The sequence below is a fragment of the Passer montanus genome, unplaced genomic scaffold (genome assembly GCF_014805655.1).
Source record: "Passer montanus isolate IOZ18808 unplaced genomic scaffold, ASM1480565v1 scaffold18, whole genome shotgun sequence".
In the NCBI taxonomy this organism is placed as follows: domain Eukaryota; kingdom Metazoa; phylum Chordata; class Aves; order Passeriformes; family Passeridae; genus Passer; species Passer montanus.
The window spans coordinates 10,339,034-10,363,145 of record NW_024365381.1 but is presented as its reverse complement, the minus strand read 5'-3'; the positions used below and the strand labels follow the sequence as shown (position 1 = coordinate 10,363,145).

The window sequence follows — 24,112 nt, the reverse complement described above, 5'->3', positions numbered from 1 at the left end:
AGGTACAAAAACAAATTTCAATTTTGGAACATATTTAGTAATTACAGATGCATGTCGTAAAATATAATAATACACTGAGCTGAAATCATAGGCAGACAGTACTTATGAGAGTTGCTGCTTCAGGAAGGAATTATGATTGTAAAATAGAGGATCTGGTAAAAGTTCATCCAAGGTTTGGTTTGTTTTTTTTTTAAATTTATGAGTGAGGGAGTTCTTTAATAAATACTTTAATGAAGTACTGTCCATCCCTTAATTTTCAAATTTTAAGGTATTTCATGAAGAGGGAGTTGTTACTGGTGGGATTTTGCTTTAAAACAGCAGCTCCCAACAGAAAGTAAATTGGTAGATTCAAACACCAACCTTTGTATCTTAAAATAAATTGATGGCGTCTCCTGACAGATGTGGTGCCAGTAATCCAGAGGAGGCCTTGGGGCCACGTGAGGAAGTTGCATGTATTGCCTGTATTTTTTTCTTGGGGGGGGTGGGGTGAAGAGGGGTTCTTAAACTTTAGTGTGGGATGAAAGAGGTGGTCAGTGATTGCTTTTAAACACTGAGGTTTTCCAGAATGCCTGGGAAGGACATGGTGCTGCTTTTGTGGTGCACGTTCGCTGAGGTCTGTGCGGCAGCAGATCTCTGGCAAGGGCTTGCTGTGCTGCACAGGCCAGTTTTCCACAAGCCTCAGCAAAGTTGGTCACCGTGGATTATGCTTTCCACATGTCGATTTTGGCAGAAGTTACTTCAGAGAATTGAAGCCAAAATTCAGGAGTTGGAAGGTTAATTGTTTTCCTTGCCTTTTGTGTGTCTGTGTGTGCTGTTTACTTGGAGGAAGAGGGAAGAGAGTGTTAACCATTTACAAGTGTACATGTTCCATTTCTTCCCAGAATGATGATGGAAAATATTCCTAGGGTAGTTTAATTTAACAGCTAAGTCACTTTCAGTAGTAGAGACTATTGTAAGTACACAGATTATTAGCAAGAAACACATCAGGACTTGGATTTTGTTGGTGAAGAATTAGTTCTCTACAAGGAACAGGACAAAAATGTGTCCATGTTCAGCTGAGGAAATTTTTACTGATGCAGCTAGGCAAGCATAGTATATTTGTTGCTATGGTCTTTATTTTAAACAATTTTTTCAAAAGTGTCATTTTACCTACTTAAGGCATAAAAACTATAAAATCGGAATGTGGAAGGCAATTTCCCTTTTTAACACTGGAGCTGCAGATATACTTATTTTAGAAATTGACTTGAGACCTAGTGAAATGATACTGGGAGCTGAGGAACTGACAGGTGGGGTTTTTCCAGCTGCTGCTTTTAAAAACTTGAACTTTTATATTATCCAATGTCAACTGAATGCTAAGGGGAGCTTAGTGTATGAAATGTTTCAAATTATTTTTAACAATCTGCAATATTTGAAACTATGAGCAGTTGTCCCAGTGATATTGAGAAAATTGGCACACAACATTCTCTCCATATATAAGAAAAAAGTGCTAATTCGTTTTTACCATGCAAATATCTCTGCATAAAATCAAATATATATGTGTATATATATATATAAACAAGCAAAATGTTTTAGAAAACCTTTTATTTCTTCAAGGAAAGGAGCTAAGAACTATAACAAAAATTACAAACTACTTCTTTTCATTGGATATACCTTTTTATATGTCCAAATCTATCTTATTATTACTAGGTAAGGTATAAGCAAAAAAAAAATACATTAAAGAAATTACCAGTTACAAAAAGCTACCTTAAAAAAAAAAGGGGGTGACACACTTAGAAGTTACTATTGTGGCTTAATTGGTTGGGTGGTTCATGTCCTTTGGAACAGTTTGAACTTCCACGATGTCTTTGTGAAACTAAGAATGTTTAACTGGAAGGCATCATTTTCTGGAAAATGGACAAAATCTACTGGAAATGTAGGAGCAAGAGGAAAGGCATCTGGAGGGACCGATACACTTGTGGTTTGAGGAGATTTTCTTTCTGCCTGTTTTTTTGTCATCTCACCCTTTTCTCACTTGTTAGCTTCTTGTGTGTTGCAACACAAATGGAAACCGAGTGGAAACCGACCATCGTGCCTGACCTCAACCGAAAGTGTGAATTCTTCAGCCCTGAGCCTCTGAAAATGCTGCTGGGGAATAATCCCCGTCTCCGCACTGGTGCTACTGTGGAGCTTTATGCCGACACCAGGGTCACCAGTCTTGCAGAAAGTGAGCTGAAGACAGCTCAAGGGTGTGGAAACCTTGCTTAAGCAGAGCCACTGAGTTTAGAAACGTCTGCAGTAATGCAAACTTGGCCTGCTGCCTGCAGGAGCTATATGTGTGTAAAAGCCATTCTTTTATCGAAACTTTTTTTCCTGGTGGTGCAGATAGCAATGAGTGTGAATTTCCTTCTGCTTTTTTGTTCATTTTTGTGGCTCTGACAGTACTTTTGTGACTCTGATTTGTCAGATTTTGTCTGCAAGGGAAACTTTTGTGCAATGTTCAAGGTTGTCAGTAAGACAGAGAGCAAAACCACAAATACAAGTGGTGCAAGACTTAGGAAGAACATTTACTTAACTATTTAACCTACTGTAATAGGTGAACGTCATCAGTTACTTTCAAATTAGTACTTGCCCTTTTTTTTTAAGTAATAGTCTGACAGCCTTTTTCAGTACTTAACTATTTAACCTACTGTAATAGGTGAACGTCATCAGTTACCTTCAAATTAGTACTTGCCCTTTTTTTTTTAAGTAATAGTGTGACAGCCTTTTTCATGCATAGCTCCCAAGGCTTAGTTCTGTTGCTGGTTTTTGTTTGTTTTTCCCCCCTGTAAATCGCTGTGACAAGTACATATATTTTTATGTAAAGGGAATAATGACACTGCCAATTTCATCCATACTGTTTGTATTTAAAAAACTCTGGGCCCTATTTTATTTTTTTTTCTGTGAGACCTGGCTATATTTCACAACCAAATGTGTGGTGGTTCTGACCATCCCTTCCCTCTCTCATCCCTTCAGTGACAGAAATCTGACATTTGCTGCTGCAGGTCAAAACAGTAGCCAAGGACCACGGTGCTCCCTGACTTCTGGGGCCCTCAGAAGGGGCAGTGGGAGCAGTGGCAGAGCCTTTCCACAGTCTGCTGAAAGAACCCTTGTTCCTGTAGTCCAGCTGCTGTGATGTGTGCTGTCCTCCTGCTAAAAATCAGTACAAGTTGCTCTTAATTTGTCCAGGTAGAACAGAACATTCAGTCAGAGGGTTCAAGGAGTGGAAGATGTGGAAGCTTGTCCCTGCACAAGTGAGCTCTGAACACACGTGATACCTTTTTAATAAATATCTGTCTTATTGCTTTAACACTGCCTAGCCTCTGTTCTAGGTCACCTCGCAAGGCATCACATGCAGTTCCAATGCATCCATTCCTTGTGGGCCTGAAAGCTGTTTCTTATTTGTGGCATCTCAGATGTTGCAGTTGTGGGAAAAGAACAAAAATTCCTTTCCCTTGGAGTAGTGGTTGGGAATGTGGTTGCAGAGATGGAATATACATGTCATGGTAGTTGCTAAAAGCACCCTTACAAGGTTTTAGAGCCCCCTTTTTTGATTCTCTGATTCCAAATTGTGCTTTTATGCTTATGGTGCTCATAAGTGATGTCAATAGATGAAAGCTTGTATCGGCATTAATCAACTAATAGGTTGATACAATGCTGATACAACTAATATTATAGTCCACTAATAAATACCTTCCCTTCTTTGTTCATAGGATTTTGGAACTGCATGCAGGGAAGGAACTGGGTGAGATTCTTCAGCATTTTTATCTAATTCCTAGGCAAAATTAGTAACGATGTCATGAGTGCACCTGAATAGGTCTGCCAAGTATCCTGAATTTCTCTGTGTCCCGTGGACACCACCACAGCCAAGGCTAGTGTATGTGCACATAAGTCTCACAGATGACAACTCTAGCAAAAGCTCGCATGATATTTTTAGGTCCACAATAAACCTGCATGGACTGCTGTATGCTTATCTTGAGTTTATTAATATGCATGGCATACGGTCTCGTGGGTGGGCTGAAATAGGAAGAAATGTTTTGGAGAGGTTTCATGTGCACTTTAGCCAACCTTAGGATGGGATTTCAAACTGAGTAAGCGACTAAATATGATTGAAAGGATAGGCACTAACCTGATACTGAGTTAAGTTATCTCGTTTGTCCTAGACCTCTTTGGACAAGTAATTTTAAAATCTCCCTCTCCCAGACTTAGCTTAGTCTTCATTAAAAAAGAGAATAATAGTAATTCAGTCCCGTAAAGAGACATTGCCAGAGTAAATGCATTAAGAGTATACTCTTTATGCATTCTTTAGTGCTGTTATACTGTGATTATGAGGCCATGCAGCCGTGTAAAATAGAAATTGCTGTAATTCAGTTTCTGTACTGTAGCGCAGGGAATGAAGCCGTGGAAAATAAGAGCAGTACACCTGCCTAGGGTTGCCATTTTCTTTAGAAAAAAAGGAAGCCTAAAACCCCAACCACCACAGATCATGCAAGAGGAAGAGCCCTTCTCCTTAGGCTGCAGTTCCTGGCAGAGGAGAGTGCAAAGGCATTCTAGAACACTATGTGGAGTATCAGAGATCTCTACTATGACACCGACGTGTATATTTTAATGTTAGAGATTTTAATGTCTACAAGTGAAATTTCATGTGCTTTAGGAGACTTTGTGACTTTTATATAAATTGCCTTAAAATTTACCTCTGGGTGGGAGGAGTTCTACAGCATACTTAAAAAGCAGTGTTCTGTAGTAGTTTCTGAATTCGATATAACTGTTTAAAATTAAGATGCTTTACCTGTCATCTTGCAAATGCAGTCAGTAGACAAAACTGAGATAAAGGAAATACAGAAGAATAACCTCATCTTGGCTGCATTTTTGCTTTTTTCTGCAAAACAGGCTGCTTTGTCTCTCAGTGTACCTGTTAGAAATACAGAATGTTGCAAGTGACACATGTTGTGAAGCTGAATGAATTGGTGTTGATATATTGCTTTAACTGTTGCCAAGTATTATGTAAATGGTAAGTACTCCAATAACGTGAAGTTTGCTCATGGGCAAGTTCCTTCAACTACTTTCTGCAGGAGAAATTTGTCTATGGTATAATAACTGGTAGAATGTTTTTCTGCCTTGGTGGATTCATAGATCTTTTCCAAATGGGGAAGAACTGTGTAACAAATGTCAGCCTGCTGATGAGAGATTGGATGTTCCTTCTTATTGTGTGGAGATGTGTTGAAAATAATAATGTCATCAGATGCTGCGGGACACAAGCTGGACCACTTGAAATAACCTACTTGAAATAAGAGAGTGCTGTCTATGTGGTGTGAAAAAAATCCTTTAGAATCCATTATCACAAAATCAGAATGGTTTGCTTTGGAAGGGACCTTAAAGATGATCTCGTTCCACCCTCCTGGCAAGGGCTGGGTCACTTTGCTCTTGTCCAGACTGCTCAGAGCCCCATCCAAACTGCCCTAGAACTAGATGACTAGATGTGTTATGGATTGTAAAGGAGCGCCCGTCTCAGAGTTTCTTGGGTGTGAGACAATCAGGTTAATGGAATCCATATACCTGAAGAAATGATTCATTCATTAGCCCTTCATTCCATAGTGAAAACTATATAATGTAAGGGGATTTATTTTTTCCTTCATGCTTAGTGATTCCTTTTGTAAATGGTTAAGTGTTTAGTACAGATGATCTTATCAGCTATTCTATTAAGTTTCTGATCTTCCAGTTATTTATATCCTGAGGTTTTTTTTCACAATTTGCAAGGACTTATTGTTCCTGTTAATAGCAATTACATAGCCTGTATCTTTAGCAAATACAGCTGTTCAAAGTGTAATGTGGGATTATTGAATCAAAATGTTATGACTTCAATTAAAATATATTTGAGGGCTTGCAGAGTAAACTGTGCAAGTGCAGGATACTTCTGATCTGCTTAAAACTCATAGAATTCCATCTACAGGTGGATTAATACGTAAACTTTAGTTTTTCTCATAGTATTGAACTTAATCATAGTGACCTCAACTTTGTTTTACTATCAACTGAGTCTTTTGCTCAGTTTAAAGTAGCTTTGTAAGGGTTCTTAATAGAGAATACTTTTCCTCATGCTGTTATCGAATGACTTCTTTTCTTTCTAGTTATAAAGTCAGAATGAGTGGCTTGTTTGGTTTCATGTAGGCTCGTTTAGCTGAATCTTTAGGAAATTTCTGACTTTGCTCTGAGTCCATATGAGGCTGATGTCACTTACACCCCATAGTGGAAGTGCTTTATAATGCTAGTAAGGATACAAATAAGCCACTACAGAAATGGAAGCGCTTTGTATTTGATCCAGTATTGGTGCCAGCCATCTGCTCTTTCCTTCCTCCACTGAAATCCCTGTGGCTAAAAGGAGGAGATTGGGCAGGTAACTGGCAGGGAATTGTGAATCCAGAGACCTGAAGAGTGCTTTGATTTTTTAATTAAAGGTTAAGAAATCGGAGTGTTCTTTTAGCCCCTGGAGTCTTAAAACCTTACTGTTTTCCACTGTGTAATGATCCTGCTTGCCCACATCTTTCAGTGTTCCTATTTCTAATACTCCTGTGCATTTGCTTAGCTGCATTGTTGTAATGCCTGACAGCCCCAGTCATGGCCGAGAGCTTACTGTACCTTATAACTGACCAGCACAGTAAGGAGACCCTTTTATAGTCAACAGTGATTGCAGGAATTCTTAAAAGACATAATTTTAGAAATTTGAACTGAAGCCCTGTCAGTGCTGTAAAAGACTGACTGTGCTCAGTCAATATTGTCATCTGTTTGCTGCAAGTGTGTGGATGTGGGCAAACCAAGGTCAGCACTGCTTCAGCTTAGATAACTGCTGATAAACCAAGATATTTCTGGGTCAAGTGAAATAGAGGCAGGCATGTGACAAAAGAGCAACTATGTTACTATGCGACTTTTTTCCTTCACTTTTTGTTTTACTCCCTCTTCTTTGGTTATCACTACTACCCTGATTGCGTCATGTCTGAAATTAGACTTTTAAGCCCTTTGTGGAAGACTCTCCATCTAGGCAGTTAGTTGCTATTGTTATTTTGTGACCTGAAAATACTCCATTAATATCAACGTTTTTGGTTTCAAGTATTATTCTTATTTTATGAAACAATTTGAAGTGGCTTAAGATGCATGTCTGTAGCAGAGTTGGAAGCTGGTCCCAGATCCTGGGGCTCTGCCCGTATGTGTAGTCTCAGCTATTGTCCAGCCAGACTTGGGTGAGTGATGATGCCTGCTTGACGGTGTTAAGAATGTCTCTGCCAAGGGCTCAGGCTGAGGAATTTAGTACCTTTATATTTCTTATGACGAAACCTCTGGGAATGGAAAGTATCACTGTCTCTATGAACTTTCACCATCCTCTTCCCTTATTTGTAGCCCATTATCTCTTGCAAAGCCTCAAATCTGTAAAACACTCAGACTTTGTTGTTCTGTACACTGGATGTGTGTGCAAGCCTGGTTTTGTGCTGGAGTGCTGAAGAGGTTGAGATGGGAACAATTGAACCTGTAGCAATCTTTCCTGTTGCAGCTCAGTGCATTCAGTTGTGTTTTCTTCTCAGGGCTAAAGTGCAGAGAGATTTGGTCTGTCTCTGGGGTGTCCATGCAACTCTGCAGCTGGTGTGTTTGTGGCACGAGAGGCATTTGGAATGAAGGATGTGTTGTGGTCCTGTCAGGTATGAGAATTCGAGGGCAGGGAAAAGCTTTTCGCCTGCTATTTGCCATTCTGACTTTGGAGCCTGCTGTGATTCCTGCATATAAGTCTCTGTTGCTAGCAACTGCCTTCCCAGACAGCTCCAAACAAAAAAGCTTAAAATAACTGTCTAAGGGCTTACAATTAGAACTGTTAACCCATTTCCAGTGGGAAAGAATCATGTTCCTGTAACTTTACAAAGCCCGAAAGCAGCATTTTGTACTCTGTAATTACTGTGTTCCTTCTGCTCTCTAAAACTGCCCAAACCTCTTCAGATCAGGCTTTATCATGATGACAGATTATAATAACAATTATTCCTAACTTCAGTACAGTTTATAAACATTAACCAATATAAGAAATGTACCATGTACGTATTTTATTAAAGGATAAGCCTGGTCTGTGTTGCAAAGCCATTTGTAAAGATGGGCTTTCCTGTGCATGTGTTTACAAGATCCAGAGCTGCCTCTCTCTTAGTGCAAGACAAAAGACTAATCTGGTGCAAATCATGAATAATTTGTTTTCATGGGATGAGGTTTGCATGAAATTTCAATTATTTTGGAAACAGCACTCAAAGTTTTGGTTGAAAATAAGTGAAGATCTTACATATCCTTTCAATAGCTGGTAGAAGCAACATTGTCGGTTCCTTTAAAAAAAAAATCTGGTTGTGGCTTTTTTTTCCCTTTGTTGTTTGCTTAATTATGTGCTAAGTTTTAAAATTTTACTCTGTCTTTTTAGTAATTTTTCGGCCTCATCCATGCTGATTTTCTTCTGATGGAGCTGTTTGTGTAAGCCAGGTTTTGTCTGACTTGTTATAAGGATAAGACTAATCAGCACTTGATAGGCATTTTCTTTGTAGCAACTTTTTGTCTCTTCCTTATCCATTAGAACAAAATTATTTGGAAAATCCGGGGTGTGTTTTGAAAAGGAAACCTCCAATACTTGTAACCATGTTTACAGCTTGAATTGAGGAAGACAACCCCAAAAAATAGGTAATTTTTAAGTGTTCATCAACCATATATGACTTTCCCCTCATAGAACTGTTACCTGAAAATTTCCCTTTGAAGTGTATTTGAGGTGCTTCAGACCCTTAATTCAAAACACCAAAACCCTTCTCCGTAACATCCTCCATACTAGGATGGATCTGTGTATTTAGATTGAGTGTGGAAAAATTGTAGTGATGTGGATAAATAAAATCACATCCATGGATGTAAAAAGTAGGTCCAGCTAGAATCAGAGTGCATGCTTTGGTGAATTTGAAGACCACTGGAACAGAAATGTACCTAATTAAATAATGTTTAAAGGGTTGCATTTTCACTGTTTCACATTTATTACCTCTTTACCATAAACCAAAATCTTTTCTTGAAGTAGGATTTGTATTTCTCCTTGGATTGATTACTTTGTGGAGTAATCAATATATATGTGCATATACAATGTTCATGTATTTCCATTGGGTATGTATATTTTTTCCAGACAATATGGTAGTTCTACATTCAGTGTTATTTTGCTTGCTGTGGATGATTAACCTCTGGTGGTGGTGAATGTCAGGAATGGTTTAGATTGGAGCAGTAGTTTGTGGTATCTGGTGGTCCAGTATAAGTGACCTGATTTTGCTGTCAGATAGTCCATCACATCAGGACCACTTTCTCACATGTTTCACCTCACAGAGCTGATGGGTATCATTTTTGAGTTTCTGGTTAGTACAGTGGTTTAATAAAGCTTTATTCATTCCCATCCTCCGAAAATGGGAAAGTGAAAGTGGCAGCAAGGTAATTTTAAGCGTGTCCTCAGGGCAGAGGTGCCCCTTTAGTCAGTCATAGCATCAGTCTTTCTCTGCAATAGAAATGGGCCACTCACAGGAAAATTTGGGCAGGTCATATGCATACTACTTATTTAGGTATGTGTTTGCTAGCCCCAGGCAGGCACCTTCAGGAATCAGTGGAAGTTGCCAAACTTCCTGGATGCTGTGTTTTCCCTTTTGTTGTCTGTCTGTGAAGCAGCTTTCCTTTCAACTCTTTGTCTTTATTACAGGCCTGCTGTAGGATTCCTTTTTTTGCTATGCAGTGTTACACAACAAGTAAGCCTTCCCCATTTCATAGGCTTTATTGATTCTAGGACTTTGATCTGATAAGTTCCCTGGATTAGTTTCATACTTGGAGGTGTTAGGGGAGATGATTGATACCTAATTACATTCTTTTGTAGTGGGCTTCTTTTAAACTTCGGGACTGCTCAGTTGCTTCCACACTTCTGGAAAACACACCTTTTGCTATAGAGACAGACATTCTGGATGTCTAGAAAATGCCATACCATTTGTGATAAAGTGACAGAAGCATAAAACCATCATCATTGTATTTATGTATTTGGCTTTCTTGCACAATATTGTGTTTTGTAGTTGCTTTGAGTTTCCCCCTCTTTTCTTTAGAACACAGATTGCTGTGCTTAACTGTATAGAATTTACAAATACGGTTTATTTTCTGTGGTGTGCTGTTATCCTTCCTGTTCAAGGTGTCTGAGGGTGGTGAGTGGGAGGTTGAAAACAATCTGCAGGAATTTTGATGTAGGCAACTGTCTGTAAGAAAATGTGACAAAGTGAATGTGCGGGAGAGGCTTTGGAAGAAGGCATTGAAGCTGTTTCCACTCTTCCTTACAGCAGAGTAAGCATAGGCTACATGCAATAAGCTTTGCTAATTTTTTGCAAACACAAAAACTGACCCATGCTTTCAGCCTTTTCTTTGTTCTTACCCAAGAATGTTGCAAATGGTGCTAGTGGTTTCACAGAGGCAGATTTCTGCTAGCTGGAACAAGTTTGTGATGACCTGTAACTCTCTAGTCATTTTCAAAAATGCAAACCTCAAAAGCCAGAAACAAAATCTACCCTGGTGAGCCTCTTCTGCCCTCCTATTGCACTGAAGGAATTGAAACTTTTTTGTCCTTTCTGCACCTGTGTGAATAGCACATCCAATTTCTGTCTTTCACAGGTAGATTTAATTAAACCTGAGTTTTCTTTCAGGTTTGAAGGGGAGCTGGTAGCTATTATATTATATTGCTTAATTTTTGACATTGCTTGTTTTCTGATCTTAGAAGTGGATTGTTTCCTCTGTTTCTCTTCCTTATTATTAAAATATGTATTCTAATTCTTTACATGTTTCATAAATGTGGGATTTTACCATAATAATGAGCAAATTGGAGAAGGAAGGTTTGATTGCTCTGTCTCAGAAGGACACGGGGTAACTTGCTGCATTTGTCTTAAATGTAAGATTGTTCTTGGAATCTGTCCGTCATCCTGGTTGAAAGTGATTGAGCTGCTTGCCCGGGAGAACCATAATTGCACTTGCTGGCAGCAGGAGGACTTAGTGAGAAATAATTGTCATCACCCTAATCTGACAGATTTCCTGTAAGGAGCAGTGACAGCATTGTTGCAGTTAAGGCTGAGAATATACATTAGCTAGATCAGAGGAACACTTTATTTTACACGAATAAAACCCTAAAAGAGAGAAATTTAAAAGCTAAGATAGTGGAATAAAAGATGGTCTACAACTGCAACCATAACTTGTTAGTATTCTCAGCATCTTTAATTTTGCTGAAGTTTGAGGAGAAATCAAGAGTCTTTCCTGAGTCATTTCTGCAGCATTCTGTCAGAGAGAAATGTTTGCAAATGATCTCAAAGGAGGATGAGGAATGTGCACAATTTAAACTTGCTTATCATGCCAGATATAGCTGATGTAGCAAATGGACTAAACAAAGCACAGGACAGCACAGCCCTCAAAAAGTGAGCTGAAGAGTAAAGTTCAAGATTACTACAGTGTGTGAGGTCATGAACCTGATATGTGAAACTGTACAAATATACATATGCTTAGTTAAGAGAATATTTATAGAAATGGAATAATGGTGGATAGTTACCATTTATACAGGCAACAATTGCCAGTTATGCAGGGAACAAGTTTTGAAGAGAGATAAAGATATTTTACATTAAATGGTTACCATTGAGTATTTTTCATTTGTTCCCTAAATCAAATAATCTTTAGTTAAGGTTTTATATCAGGCTCTCCAGACTAATAATAAACTCTGACAAGAAATTGCACTGAGGAGGGATGTCTCAATAATTCTGCTTTGAACTGGGTAAAATCTGCTGATGGGTGGTTTGGCTGGTAGCCTAGTGAGTGGCTCTGAGTGTCTGTGCCCTGCACCCTTCTGATATCTCCTTTGAAAGGACTTCATCATTTCAGAACAGAATCCTGGATGCAGGAAGAGACTTCTCCATAGTCCTGTTGTATACTTCAGGAAGTCCTTCAGCATTCTTTGCATAAATTTAGCTCATATGGTGTTTTATATGTGTTTATGATTTTTTAATGCATTCTCTAGATATACTAGAGAAGTTTTTAGCTAAAAATGCTAACTCTAACTTTTCTCAGTAAGGTGCCATTAATTATTTTCCTTAGGTATTTTTCCTTCCAGAAAATGCTGCATATGTGCCCCTGTAGATAATGTATTAGATATACATTATCTACATATTAGATAATGTATATCTAATTGGTAATTAATTTTAGGTGTGGAAGAGAAAGCCTTGCAATATCAAACATCCCTTAGAAATATGAAAATATTTACAGTATTAAAGGAGGTGATGTACACTTTATATTCCTCTGGAGAAGGTTCAGGAGAAGTTCTTGAATGTCAAAAGCTTCTGGAAGTGAAAATAACTGATGATGTTGCATGCCAAATCTTAGAGTTATTAAAACAAAATATACTGATGCTAGGTTCTGCTTTTTCTCTGAGCAGTGTAAAAGCAATGCTAAGTATCATAACACTTCTGTATATTTGGAGGCAAGACACAGTATCTTCTGGGAATTACAGTATTGGAACTGGCTCTGTGCTTTATTCAAAGGTAAGGAATGGTCCAGGGTGTACTGCTCCAAAGCACTTAAGCCTGGAAGCATGTTGCCATTTCCCTGTGCTACTGCAGGCTGACTCTTGTGCTGAAATTCAAGTAAAACAAAACAAAGCAGAAAAACCCCAAAGCTGGTAATTGGCTGGGATGATGATTGTGTGAGCTCATTCCCCCAACCTCAGGGAGGGAAGCCTGTTTAGTCAGCCAACAGTGCTCATGCAGCGAAGCTGCCAAGCATGAGCTTTCCTGAAGCATAGTCATGCTGCAACTTGAACATTTATCACTGCAGCTTAAACTATTAACTGTTACTATTAGGATGACATAGAAGATACTTTTCTGTAGATTTTCTATATGGAAATAACTTCTGAAATGCAATTTTTTTAATACTTTCTTTTACCATCAAATACCAGATGCACTAAATCTTCCTTTATCTTGGTGATCTCTTAGGATGTAGTAACTGGGAGAGCTGGGATGTTCAGTAAACATGTTTTATTCAAAGTACTTTAAATCTCTTTTTTCCCTGGTCATGCCCTTTTCACCGTCCTTGGTTTTGTGCTGAATAACAACTTCAATTGTACATATTCCTTTTCCTCATTTAGGTTATCTCTAAACTACTCCTTTTTATACTTTGCAAATTAATAGTTTTGTTAGATCTCTTTCCCAGATTGCTGCAGTTCTAAACTGGTCTGAGTTAGACCTTGTGATGCTGGTGTCTTCTTACCTAGTAATAGAAAAAGCAGAACCAAAGTCCACACGAGTGTAGGCTTGGAAAGTTGTGCTAATGAAATGCTTTTTACTAATGTGAGAGTTCTCTTTCTGAAGGTCTTCTGGGTAGTTGTCTATGTGGTAGCTGCAAATCCCAGCCACGACTATTAAGAACAGCATTAGCTGGGCTCTTTCTTTCTTTCTTTGATTGAAAACAAGAGCCCTTCAAGTGGAAAGTTGAATGCAGTCTTTTTGACAATGTATTTTTCTTCGTGGTGTGAAAAGTCTACAGCAGAATTTCAGCAAGCTGTCAGGTTAAAATTTGATCTGGTGTTAATGTGTTCTAACTTCTAATAATACAGAAAACCTTGCATTCTTTTTGTCAGAATGATGTGACTGAGCATTACAAAAGCATCAGTAGAAGGAACATGTTGCCTAGTTTGGAGAGAAAAATCGCTTGTCATGATTTCACCAAGTAAGACTGTCAGAAATCACTCTTAGTAGTTTTACCTCAGGTGTTGAAGTTTACCTGTTATCTCTGATACATTTGCAGTACTGCAGAAAGCAAGGAGAGAGGATAGGTAGCATTAATGCTTCTGAGAGGCATATAGCAGCTTATCCACCTCTACATTTTTGCTACCAGGGATTCAGTTTCCTGCTGAAGATGTTTTTTCCTCTCCTAGTGAAATCTTGAAGTAGGAAAAACTTACTTTATGAAATCTTGATTTGTGTACTAGTTGCAGTTAGAGAGAATTTTCCATCTCACGTGTCCATAATTTCTCCTAGAGTTATTTTCATCCTGTTGTGATAGTCTTGGGAAATGAGCTGAGACGTTGTGCTTAGAGGAGGGAGGAATGCCCTGGCTCTGTGATGCAGGGTGGCAGAGGTCCATGGTTTGTAGCCAAAGGCGAAGGGGAGGCAGTGTGGGGGAGCAGCTGTGTAACAGCCTGAGGAAGTGAGTCACTGCACTCTGAAACACAGTCCCATGGTTCCAGTCTGCACTGCTCCAGTTCCAGCACTGAAGCCAAGCTTGGCCTCAGAGGTGGAAGTTGCGTAAGTTAATTAAAACTCTTTGTCCTTTCCTCCTCGTCATGTTCCCAACCCCACCTCAGTGTTAAAACCTGCACTGTACCCAGATCCATCTGAGGAAGCTCAGTTTACAGGACTTCAGTGTGCTATATAATTTTGGTTTATTATTTTTCATTTTAGAAAGCGGGATAAATAGATTGCAGGTTTTATTGGAGGGGATATGTTTGTTAGTCTTACCTGCTCCACTCAAGAGAAACTTGATTATGTAACAGAAGGGCTGTAATAAGAATAGGTTTTTAACAATTTGCTGTAATTTTCCTGGAATATATTGGCAGTGGGATTTAAAGTGGAACAGAATGCACACTGAAAAGGCTAGGAATAGAGACTTACACTAGAATGTTAATAGTGGTAATCTGGTAATATAATTGAATTTAAAACTAAACATCTAAAAAGGTTTTAGGGATCCAAATAGAAATACTAGTGTATGTGCTCACACATTAAACCTTAATCCTGCAAGCTAGCCTCTTAGAGTTTGTGGATGGCTTTTCTTCATGGAAGAAGAGGGTGGAGGGTAGAATTGTTGTAGAGTGCCTGTTCTGGAAAGGCTTTCTCCTATTACATTTGTAGCTTTACACTAATAGATATTTACTGATGTCTGCCAGCAGCAACTGCCTGAACTACCTTTCATGAGTGTGACCTGAGCAGGAGCAGTTTCTTTCAGCTGTTGAAGAAAACTTCTGAGAGAGCCACAGGTTGAGCAGGCCCTGGCCCTAGGATGGGATCTAGGGCTTGGATGCTGGGTGGGTGACTGATGGGGTGTTGCCTGACCCTTTTCCTTCAGAATACTGAATTGAGCATCTTGCTGCATGTTTGGCTGCACTCTTTACGTAAACATGTGTCTTTTAAAGGTCTTTGCGAAATGTGGCCTTTTGGCAAGCCATGAGCGTTTTTTGTTTTGTGGTTTTGAGTTGAGATTAAAACCAGATTATTCTGGCTGTAGAAGGATGTGGAAGTTATTGACCCAGATCTGAGGTAGTAAAGAGTAAGAGTAAAACTTTCAGGATGAACTTAAGTGATTAGTCAGAATTCTGTGTGCAATAGGGAGTTGCATCATGCAAGTACAGTGTGATATCTGTTTTGTAAAACTAAATCCTTTTGTTTTGCATTCTTCTAGCAGCTCAGAACTGTTGTTTCTTCCATCTATTATCCTGGTCTTCATTTCCATAGGAAATGGGACAGACAGACACATTGTTGCTTATCACATGAACATTCATAGGCCAGTTTTGTCTGTCAGTGATTCATTGCAATTGCTTCTCTATTTCAGGACCTGTAACTAAGTGGACCCTACTGACCTCTGAACCACAAAGTATAAGAGTGAAAAGAAGTGGGAGAAGCACACAAAGAAAAAGGAAGTGAATGCACTTTCATCTGGACTTATTTCCTGCCCTTTATTACTGGAGCTGAATGGAAAAGAAAGACTGCTGTGCCTTTCCTCCCCCAACCTCAGGGATGGGTGGATTATAAATACTGTGTATGTCTGGGAGAATAGACTGAACCATGAATCTTCAGGCTCAGCAAAAGTCTTCAAGCAAACGGACTGGGAAACGAGTTGCCTATTTTAATGAGCAGGACATAGCAGTGCCATCAAAAGAACCACAGCAGCAGCTTAAGGAAGGACAGTACTATGGTCATGGAGGGAATATACCAGTCTCCCAAACTATGGAGATTTCTCATCCAGGCGGATTAACAAGTGCACCCAACAATGTTGCTTTGATGAACTCTGTTTACAATCAAGACAGGGGAGAATCAGTGATGATGCCCCAGTCAGTAACAGCTGTCAAATGGCAGAATTCACTCATGGGAAACCGGTTGCCAGAGAGGGGTGACAGCCACTGGCAGTCTCCACCTTCAATGTGGAACCACAGTATGGTTTTTGGGGGCAACCCAAAAGGACCCCACTCCAACCCTGGTGCCCCAGGTTTCTATGGCCACCCAGAAGCCCTTAAAAGAAATCAAGAGAAAGGAGTGTTTGTGTCACAGCTGGATTTATATGGAGATGCTGTCCAGCAGATGATGTCCCAGAAGGCTCAGCTGGAACAGCAAGCCCTAGTTAGACAACAAGCTCAAATGAATTCTTTTCATCAAATGCAGAAACAGCAGCAGCAGAATCAAACTCTGCCATTGCAGCCTTTCCAACTTGCATTTGGTCACCAAGGCCAAAAGCAAGGTCTTCCTGAGCTGTTACATGTCTTTCAAGAAGCCCCAACTTCTTCCAGTCCAGCATTTACTGCACAACAAAAACAGCAAGCTCTTCCCCAGCTACAGCTCTTTGAAAATTTCTATCCTCAACAGCAGCAGCAACAGGCTGCCACACAAGCCTTTGGTCTGCAGCAAACAACTTCTATAGCACAGCCTCATGTGGCAGCTGCGGCACCTCAGCATCACATGATGCCACACCAGTTTCAGCAAGCAGAGAGGAACCAGGAGCTGTTCAAGGCATTAACAGAGCAGAACCAACAGACTGTGCTACCTCAGACGCAGATTCCCTTTCCAAGAAGGTCCCGGAGACTCTCCAAAGAAGGTGGCCTGCTGACATCTGCAGGAGAAGTGTTGACTTCTAAGCAGGCAGAAGAACAACCTAGCAATTTATTTCTGCATCACTGGCAAACACATCAGCAAGAGGTCCCGTTACAGCAAACACCTGAGTCACTGGCCCACAGTAAAAGTAGCTATTTGCACCCCAAAAGGTTGGATCTGGGGCAGAAGGATGTCCTGGTGAATAGTGAGCAATGCCAGATGGAAACAGACAGGCAAGCTGCAGCCCAGAATGGTAGAGATGAGGAGAAGCAGGCAGCAGCACCTGAAGAAAACAGTCAGAGAACTAATGATTTTCAGAATATCAGAGGTGGTGTAATCCAGAGTACCCGTAGACGGCGACGTGTTTCTCAAGAAGCCAATTTGCTGACTTTGGCCCAAAAAGCTGTTGAGCTGGCTTCCCTTCAGAATGTAAAGGTAAGGTATAGACCCTAACCAATACAGCATGTTTTACACTACAAATAGGGCTGAAAGGAAAGGAAGTTATGTACGTATGCAGGATAGGATGGTATCTTGAAGTGTGCAACATGGGCAGCTCTGGTGTGGAGGTATGTAAGTTCAGCTACTGTAATTCATAGATGTGGGAGAACAGAGATGTAGTGAAACCACAAAGGGACAGTTTTATTTCACTAACACCAAACATTATTTTAGCCCATGACATGAAAATATGGATGTTTCCAGCATAGGTCTCAAGGTGATCAGGAATTTTGAGAGGCAGGTATAAGCAACTTACTTGTTGTCTTTTTACCAATTTAACATTCTCTTTCTTTTCTGTTAACAGACTTAGGCTTGCCTGCCAGTTTTTCAGTTTCAGCAGTTGAAGTGTTTCTAAAATGTGCAATCTGAAAATTACATAATGCAATTTACATGTTCAAAATTTCTCAAATATTAAAAGTCTAAGAAAGCTTCATTTACATGAAGGACCTATACCAGGCATGACAAAAGCCTGTCTCGTGCAGCATCCTGTTTCTAAGAATGACCTGAGGGCTGTAGAATGACCTGTCTGCCCATAGACCTCCTGTAACATTTAATGGGGAAGATATTTAGTGCTGACTGATTTGGTAGTTCACTACTCCTAACCGTTTGATATCCCATCAGTCTAAACTGAACAGTATATATTTCATATGGCAAGATGACAGAGTTCAAAATTAATTAACCTGTTGGGAGACAAGTGATGGGATTTTTGGAGTTGAGTGGGGGTTTTTGGAAGGATTGGTTTTGAAAGTTTACTCAGAGTTGTGGTTTGCCTACTCTTTTATTGAGTGCTTAATAGGAGGCACACTTTTCCTTGGAAGTTTTGTTTCCAAAGGCTGATGAAGTACATTACATGAGCTACTTTTACCTACACTTTTAATATCTGAGTTGCTATCCAGTTAGACAACAAAGGGAAGGGCATTTTATTCCTTGTTTTGTACTCATCATCCTTTTTATCCTAGTCTGTCACTGTTTTTTCCCATCTCTTCCTTAGGGGAATGTGTTGTTTGAGTGAAAGAACTAAACTAATAAACAATGAGCTAAATATCCATAGCCTACTCCATCTCTTGGACAGCAGAAAGCAGTGACTTGGTTGATGCTGTCTTCAATCTTTTTTGCTCTAACTCCAGTTGAACCAGCAGGTTTGATAAAGAACTGGTAGTACGTAGTAGCGTGGTGTATTTGCTCATACTTTGCCAGCCATTGTGTGGTTATATTGCAGAAGGCCTGCAGTTTACATTGCACTTGGATCACTAACAGAGTGTCAAGAAAAAGCAAATAGAGCATTTAGGAAAAGGCCCTGAGAGATGAAGCAAGAAATTGGCCATTTGAAGGCCCGTCTGCTTGCAGTCTGATTCATAATGTAAAGACCAGAAAAGTGTTTTGACAGATGCTCTTTTGTTCTTTGCAGTTATGCAAGCATAATGGCACTAGCAGAAAAACTCTTTATGTTTAGATCTCTTCAGGTTTCAGGATGAGGTTTTGAAAGATTATAAAATTTTTACCAGAGATCTGATGGATTTTACATCTTTAAGGTGTTAGCTATTGTGTGAGGGAGAAAAAGAAAATAGGTTTGCTAAATGAGAGTGGGCAGCTTCTCTTAGAAGTGTCTTTCTGTTAAAAATGACCTGCATAGGTTATCTGAAGAGTGTGTAGAAGGCCATAGGGTTAAATTATTGATTGAAGAAGATAACATTCATAATTTGAATCAGTTTTTTGAACATCCCAGTCTGGGTATGTGTACCTTATGCAAAAATAATATTCTGGACAGCAGTATCTGTCTACATGCAGTGTCACAACTGATGCTATGCACCAGAGCTGCCTGTGGCTGCCTTTTTTTTCAGGTGATGCAAGCTTGTTGCTGCCTATGGGCTGCAGTAAATTATCAGCTCCTAGTTTAATTGGTTCAGTGTGACTTGTTGTCTTCTAGAAGTGCAGAAAACTTTTCTCAAATCTGAATGTTGTCTTAAAGGGTGTCTGAATTGAAATATTCCTTTATGGAAGGAAGGCAGATTTTGGTTACCCAGCTGCTTTCCCCTGGCACAGCGCAGGGCACCAGCTGCTACAAACAAAAGGAAAAAAAAAGGTTTTTTTGCAGAACTGTAGTTCTGGACTCAGCTCTTTCATGGACAAGCTTTGTTTGACTGCGGACAAAGAAGCTGTTAGAAGCTGCCTGTCTTTGATGCAGATGATGCAGAATGATAGCAGAAAGCACTATTGGGCAGGTGTTTTTAAAAGGCTGGTATGGTTTCTTACCAGATCACAGATGTGGCCTTGGAGCAGTTCTTCCAGCTGTTGCAGCTGGTTTTTTCTGTGAATTCTAAGTTTTTTAGAAACAGCTTGAGGGATAGACAGGATCGATGCCAGAATATCTGATGGCTTTCTGTGGATTTCCTGGAGGATTCTAGATGACTACTTCATACCTCAGTATTTATGCAAGAGTCGAAATGAAAGTGCCACATGTCGCACTTGCTGAAGTTATCCTGAACCAAATTCTGCAACAGGAATGCTGAGGTAGCCAAAAATCCCCTAGCAGGTCCTATCCTTTCTGCTTACCTCTAAGAATAATCAAACAGCTGAGAAACTATTTGGGGATCTGAAGCAAAAGGCTTAATTCCAAAATTAGTCATGTCTCTTAGTAAACATTAGGTATATGTGAACTTTTGTGATCAGAAAAGCAGTGGTGTGGACCAGAATGGTTTTGAGGATGTCTCAACTATTTATATTAAGTCTCTACTGGTGCCTTTTCTCTATCTGTGCTACTGTTCAGATCTCCTCTGCTTCTTTTGTCTTGGAAGGGTCATCTCTCCCATCTCTGAGGAGGAGTCCTTTGCTGATTGCCCCCCAGTTTTGAAAATAAAAGAAGCATGGTTAACCCATCATAAAGCCAGAGGAAAGCGACGCTTGTGGGTGACTATGGCGCTTTTGAGTTGCCATAATTTCCTCCTTGTAGTCAGCAAATTAGTTCAGATCTCTTGACCTGCAGAGGTCTGTGTAGCACCTAGGAAGTACCTGAGGTTTTTAGATTGGTCAGAATTGGTGCTTGTTTGCACATTCACATTGTCATTACATGTTGCTGTACCCAGAAAGTGGTGGAGGGAAGCTGCAAAATTTTACAGGAACCCCTTAGTATCTAGAGTCAGTGGACTCCAGTGATGTCTGTCAGTATGATGAACATGATGAATGCCCTCCAGACTCAAAACTGGTAGTTTTATGGGAAAGTACAGGAGCCTGTCACCAGCCTGAAGTGAAGGCGGGTCCTCAGACCTTATTAATTTCTCCTGAGGCTTATTCTGGGACAATGGATGCCACTTGTGACTTTACAATTGTGTGTTCCATCACTGTGTGGTAGAGGTATACATCTACAGTGTCTGTGAAGAAGCAGTGAGGCTTGTAAACTGCAGAGTCAGTTATGGAATAAACCTTTCTGTGCAACTTAGCCCAACTCTAATAAAAAGGAGCAGTCTTGAATCTTCTTGATACGGTAGATTTTATGTGTTCAATCTTGTTATCTGGCTTATTTTAGGCTTAATGTTTTCCAGAGTCAGAAAAAAAAAATTAAGCAAAAAACTAGCTTTGGGTTTGGGTTTTTTTCTGTGTGAGAGATTTAATTAAGATATTGTCACAGTTCAGTCTTCCCTGGAGCAGAAATCCAATATTTGAAATTAATAACCTGCAGCTTTTGATTGTTACTAAAACTAAAAAGCTGTTGTCAAAGGTTTATAAGCAGACACAAATGCATATAGAAAATAAAATGTTAAAACATAGGTAGTGAAACAGTTCTTAAGAATGACCTATATAAGTGTTCTAGCAGTTGAGACTATAGACAATCCTCAAGTCATTCTATGAAATTTTAGTAGCACTGTGAAGTATTCTTTTTCCTCCAGTAACGCTTCCAAATCCATTTCAGCTTGGAAATTGCTTTGAGAAACTTGATATACACTGAAAGTGATATCTCATTTATTACATAAGTAATGCAGAATTTTTAGGAATCTGTTTTTCTTCTCAGGAGCTGGATAATTCAGAGGAGAAGAAGAGTGTGCTAGTAACTGCTCCAGGACCTACTGCAGCTTCAAAGAGTGTTGTGGAATTCGCCAGTTCTTCACCAGCTCCCAAAAAAGCCCGGGAGGATAACAGCCTTGTGCCTCTTATCATTCCTGTGTCTGTGCCGGTGAGAAAAATTGACTTGCAGAGCCTAGAAAAGGAAAAGTCTGAGGATGGAAAGCTGCAGAGAGGCCAAACAAATGATCGAGTTCCTTGTGAAAGGAAGCCTTCTGTGATAGTCACTCGGAGGCGATCTAATCGTAATAGTAACATGGAGACCTCGGGTCAGGTATGGATGGACGAGAAACCAAGGATGAGCGACTTCTGTTAGATTTTATCACACAGTTTTTAGCCATGAGCTTTTCTATTAAAGTAGTTTGATCTCAAGGCTTGAACTTGGAATGTACGTAGTCCGGGGATTTTATCATAGTGTTGCCATATAATTGGGCATTGCTGGCTTCTCATAACCTACAGCTAATGCTAGTAAAGCCAGGCAGCACCTCACTAACTTCACTAAACAGTGAATAAAGCCAGATGGGCAGTAAGACTAGAATAGTTGTCTGTGTCAAGACATACATACATACATAAATACCAATATATTCTAAGTAGTGCACATATCTCTCAATGTGAATAAAATCCAAAGTGAAGATTTATTCTCGTGCAATTGAAACCTTTTACTGAGTTCTGAAGGTCAGTACTTGATTGTTCCCCTGCAGCACAGTAGTGATGAGTGGGTGGGTTGATATTTTTATTTCCCTTCTCTTCTATCCAGAAGTACAACAGAATGTTCAGATACCAGAGAAATGGCAGACATCTGGGGAGGTTTCTCCACATTTAAATGCTTGACCATCTAATAAAACACTGTTATATTTTCTTCTGTTCTCTTACCACTATTTAGTGTCACTGTATATCCGTATCTGGGTTCTGGTGTATCTGTACGAGGATTCTGCTGTGCTTTTTTGTTCTCTTTTAAAGCTGTCATGAAGGCTGGACCAGATGTACATGAAATTCTTGTAAAATATAACTTCATAATCACATGAGTTAGAGCTGTTACCTAATAGTTCCTGTGTCCAGTCCATTCCATTCCCTGTGGTGTTCCTCTTACTTTCCTCTTCTGCTAATTGTTGAGACATCCTCCAACTGTCCTATCCACATTTTAAGCTGCCATGAAAAAATGTTGTCATCTCACTGAAGTTTTTCAAACAACCTGAGGTTTTAAATTAAATTAATAATGCAATTTTTTTTTTTCTAATAGCATGAAGATGCTGTTCCAAAGGATGAAGCAGAGGGCTTTGCCCGAAAACCAAAGCAGCGGCCAAGACCCGAGCCACTCTTCATACCACCAAAAGCCGGCACCTTTATTGCGCCACCTGTTTATTCCAACATTACTCCATATCAGAGCCACTTGCGGTCACCTGTCCGTCTGGCAGACCATCCCTCAGACAGGAACTTTGAGCTACCTCCTTACACTCCTCCCCCAATCCTTAGTCCTGTGAGAGAAGGATCTGGGCTGTATTTTAACGCTATCCTCTCTTCAAGCGGTCATTCAGTTGCACCTCCAATGACGCCCAAAAGTGGTCACAGAACTCTGCTTAGATCAAGTAAGTTTCATTTTAACCTTCCTTTCTTGTGTAATTTATGATTAGGAACTGTGGAGCATTAGGAAGAACATCGTGCCCTTAGGAGATGTGTTTGTGTGAAACTGGAGTTTCTTCCTGATTGTTTGCGGGGCGGAACAGAGGAAATACAGTGTTGCTCCATTTGAGCATGGATGTTAAGATGGGTTCACAAGCAACCTGCAACACCCCCTGCTGACGTGCTTGGGAATGAAAAGTCAGTTCCTCTCCCAGATTGACCGTATCTTGAGCTGAGGGGAGGAAGGCCCTGGTCATCTGAAACTCCTTTATTTAGCCTGGGGGTACCTTTTTTTCAGAGATGGGCATCTCTGATTAGATTTGCAAGCTTTGTGAAAAGTAAATCTCAGGTGTGAAGCTGAGCAGTTCTTTCTTCTCCTTGCAGATAGTTCTGAAGTTACCCCTCCGATTCTTACGGTGGTGGGGGAAGCGACCCCGGTCAGCATTGAACCGTAAGTAGCAGTAGATTCAGGGTCTCTTAGCAAAAGTGCTTCCTTGCTTCCTCCTAAACCTTCAAGCTGCTCCCTGTGTGACCGATGTATCTCTTAGAAGCATTAAAACTATTTTTATTGGTGGTTTAAAATACAAGTTGCCTTCATGAAAAATTACACCATATGATAAATAGTGTTTTTTTTGGCAAATGTAATTCTGGTGACACTAACTGCTTTCTATTGATGCTCACTTGTCTCTGGGCTGAATTACAGTTAGTTACCTAAAGGGAAATCTGTCCTGTGTTGTTATATACGAGCACTTCTTTGTATGCTGTGTGCTTGTTTTAGGGTGGGAAGATGATGCTCCTTTAGAAGAAGGAAAGAATGTCCTTTAAAAACTGGGTTTAGCTCTCACATGGACTGGTCCGATCGGTCACAGGTGTGTTGTAGCTGCAGCACAGCTGTGAACACTTGGCTCTCCCCTGGGCAAGCTCAGCCTGAAAATGCTATGGCCAGTGGCATATGGGGTGTGTGCCCTGAGCTAATCAGGCTTGTTGGTCTTTAGCTGGCTGTGTGCTGGGAAACCTGTGGACACAGCAGC

General features: G+C 40.0%; 1 protein-coding gene across 6 annotated transcripts in view; it reads left to right on the top strand.

The window, feature by feature from the left end:
* MIDEAS (mitotic deacetylase associated SANT domain protein) overlaps positions 1 to 24,112 on the top strand; it is a 54,393-nt gene that overhangs the window by 13,815 nt on the left and 16,466 nt on the right. For 2 of the 6 annotated variants that reach the window (XM_039704942.1, XM_039704943.1), the window contains exons 2-5: positions 15,658 to 17,345; positions 21,412 to 21,735; positions 22,702 to 23,047; positions 23,466 to 23,532. In XM_039704942.1, the coding sequence (XP_039560876.1) occupies positions 15,891 to 17,345; positions 21,412 to 21,735; positions 22,702 to 23,047; positions 23,466 to 23,532 (2,192 nt within the window). In that variant the 5' untranslated portion in view covers positions 15,658 to 15,890. Of the gene's footprint in view, positions 1 to 7,586; positions 7,701 to 12,490; positions 12,597 to 14,336; positions 14,358 to 15,657; positions 17,346 to 21,411; positions 21,736 to 22,701; positions 23,048 to 23,465; positions 23,533 to 24,112 lie in introns of those variants that run through there. The other 4 variants (XM_039704945.1, XM_039704944.1, XM_039704946.1 and 1 more) reach the window with 4 other exon arrangements.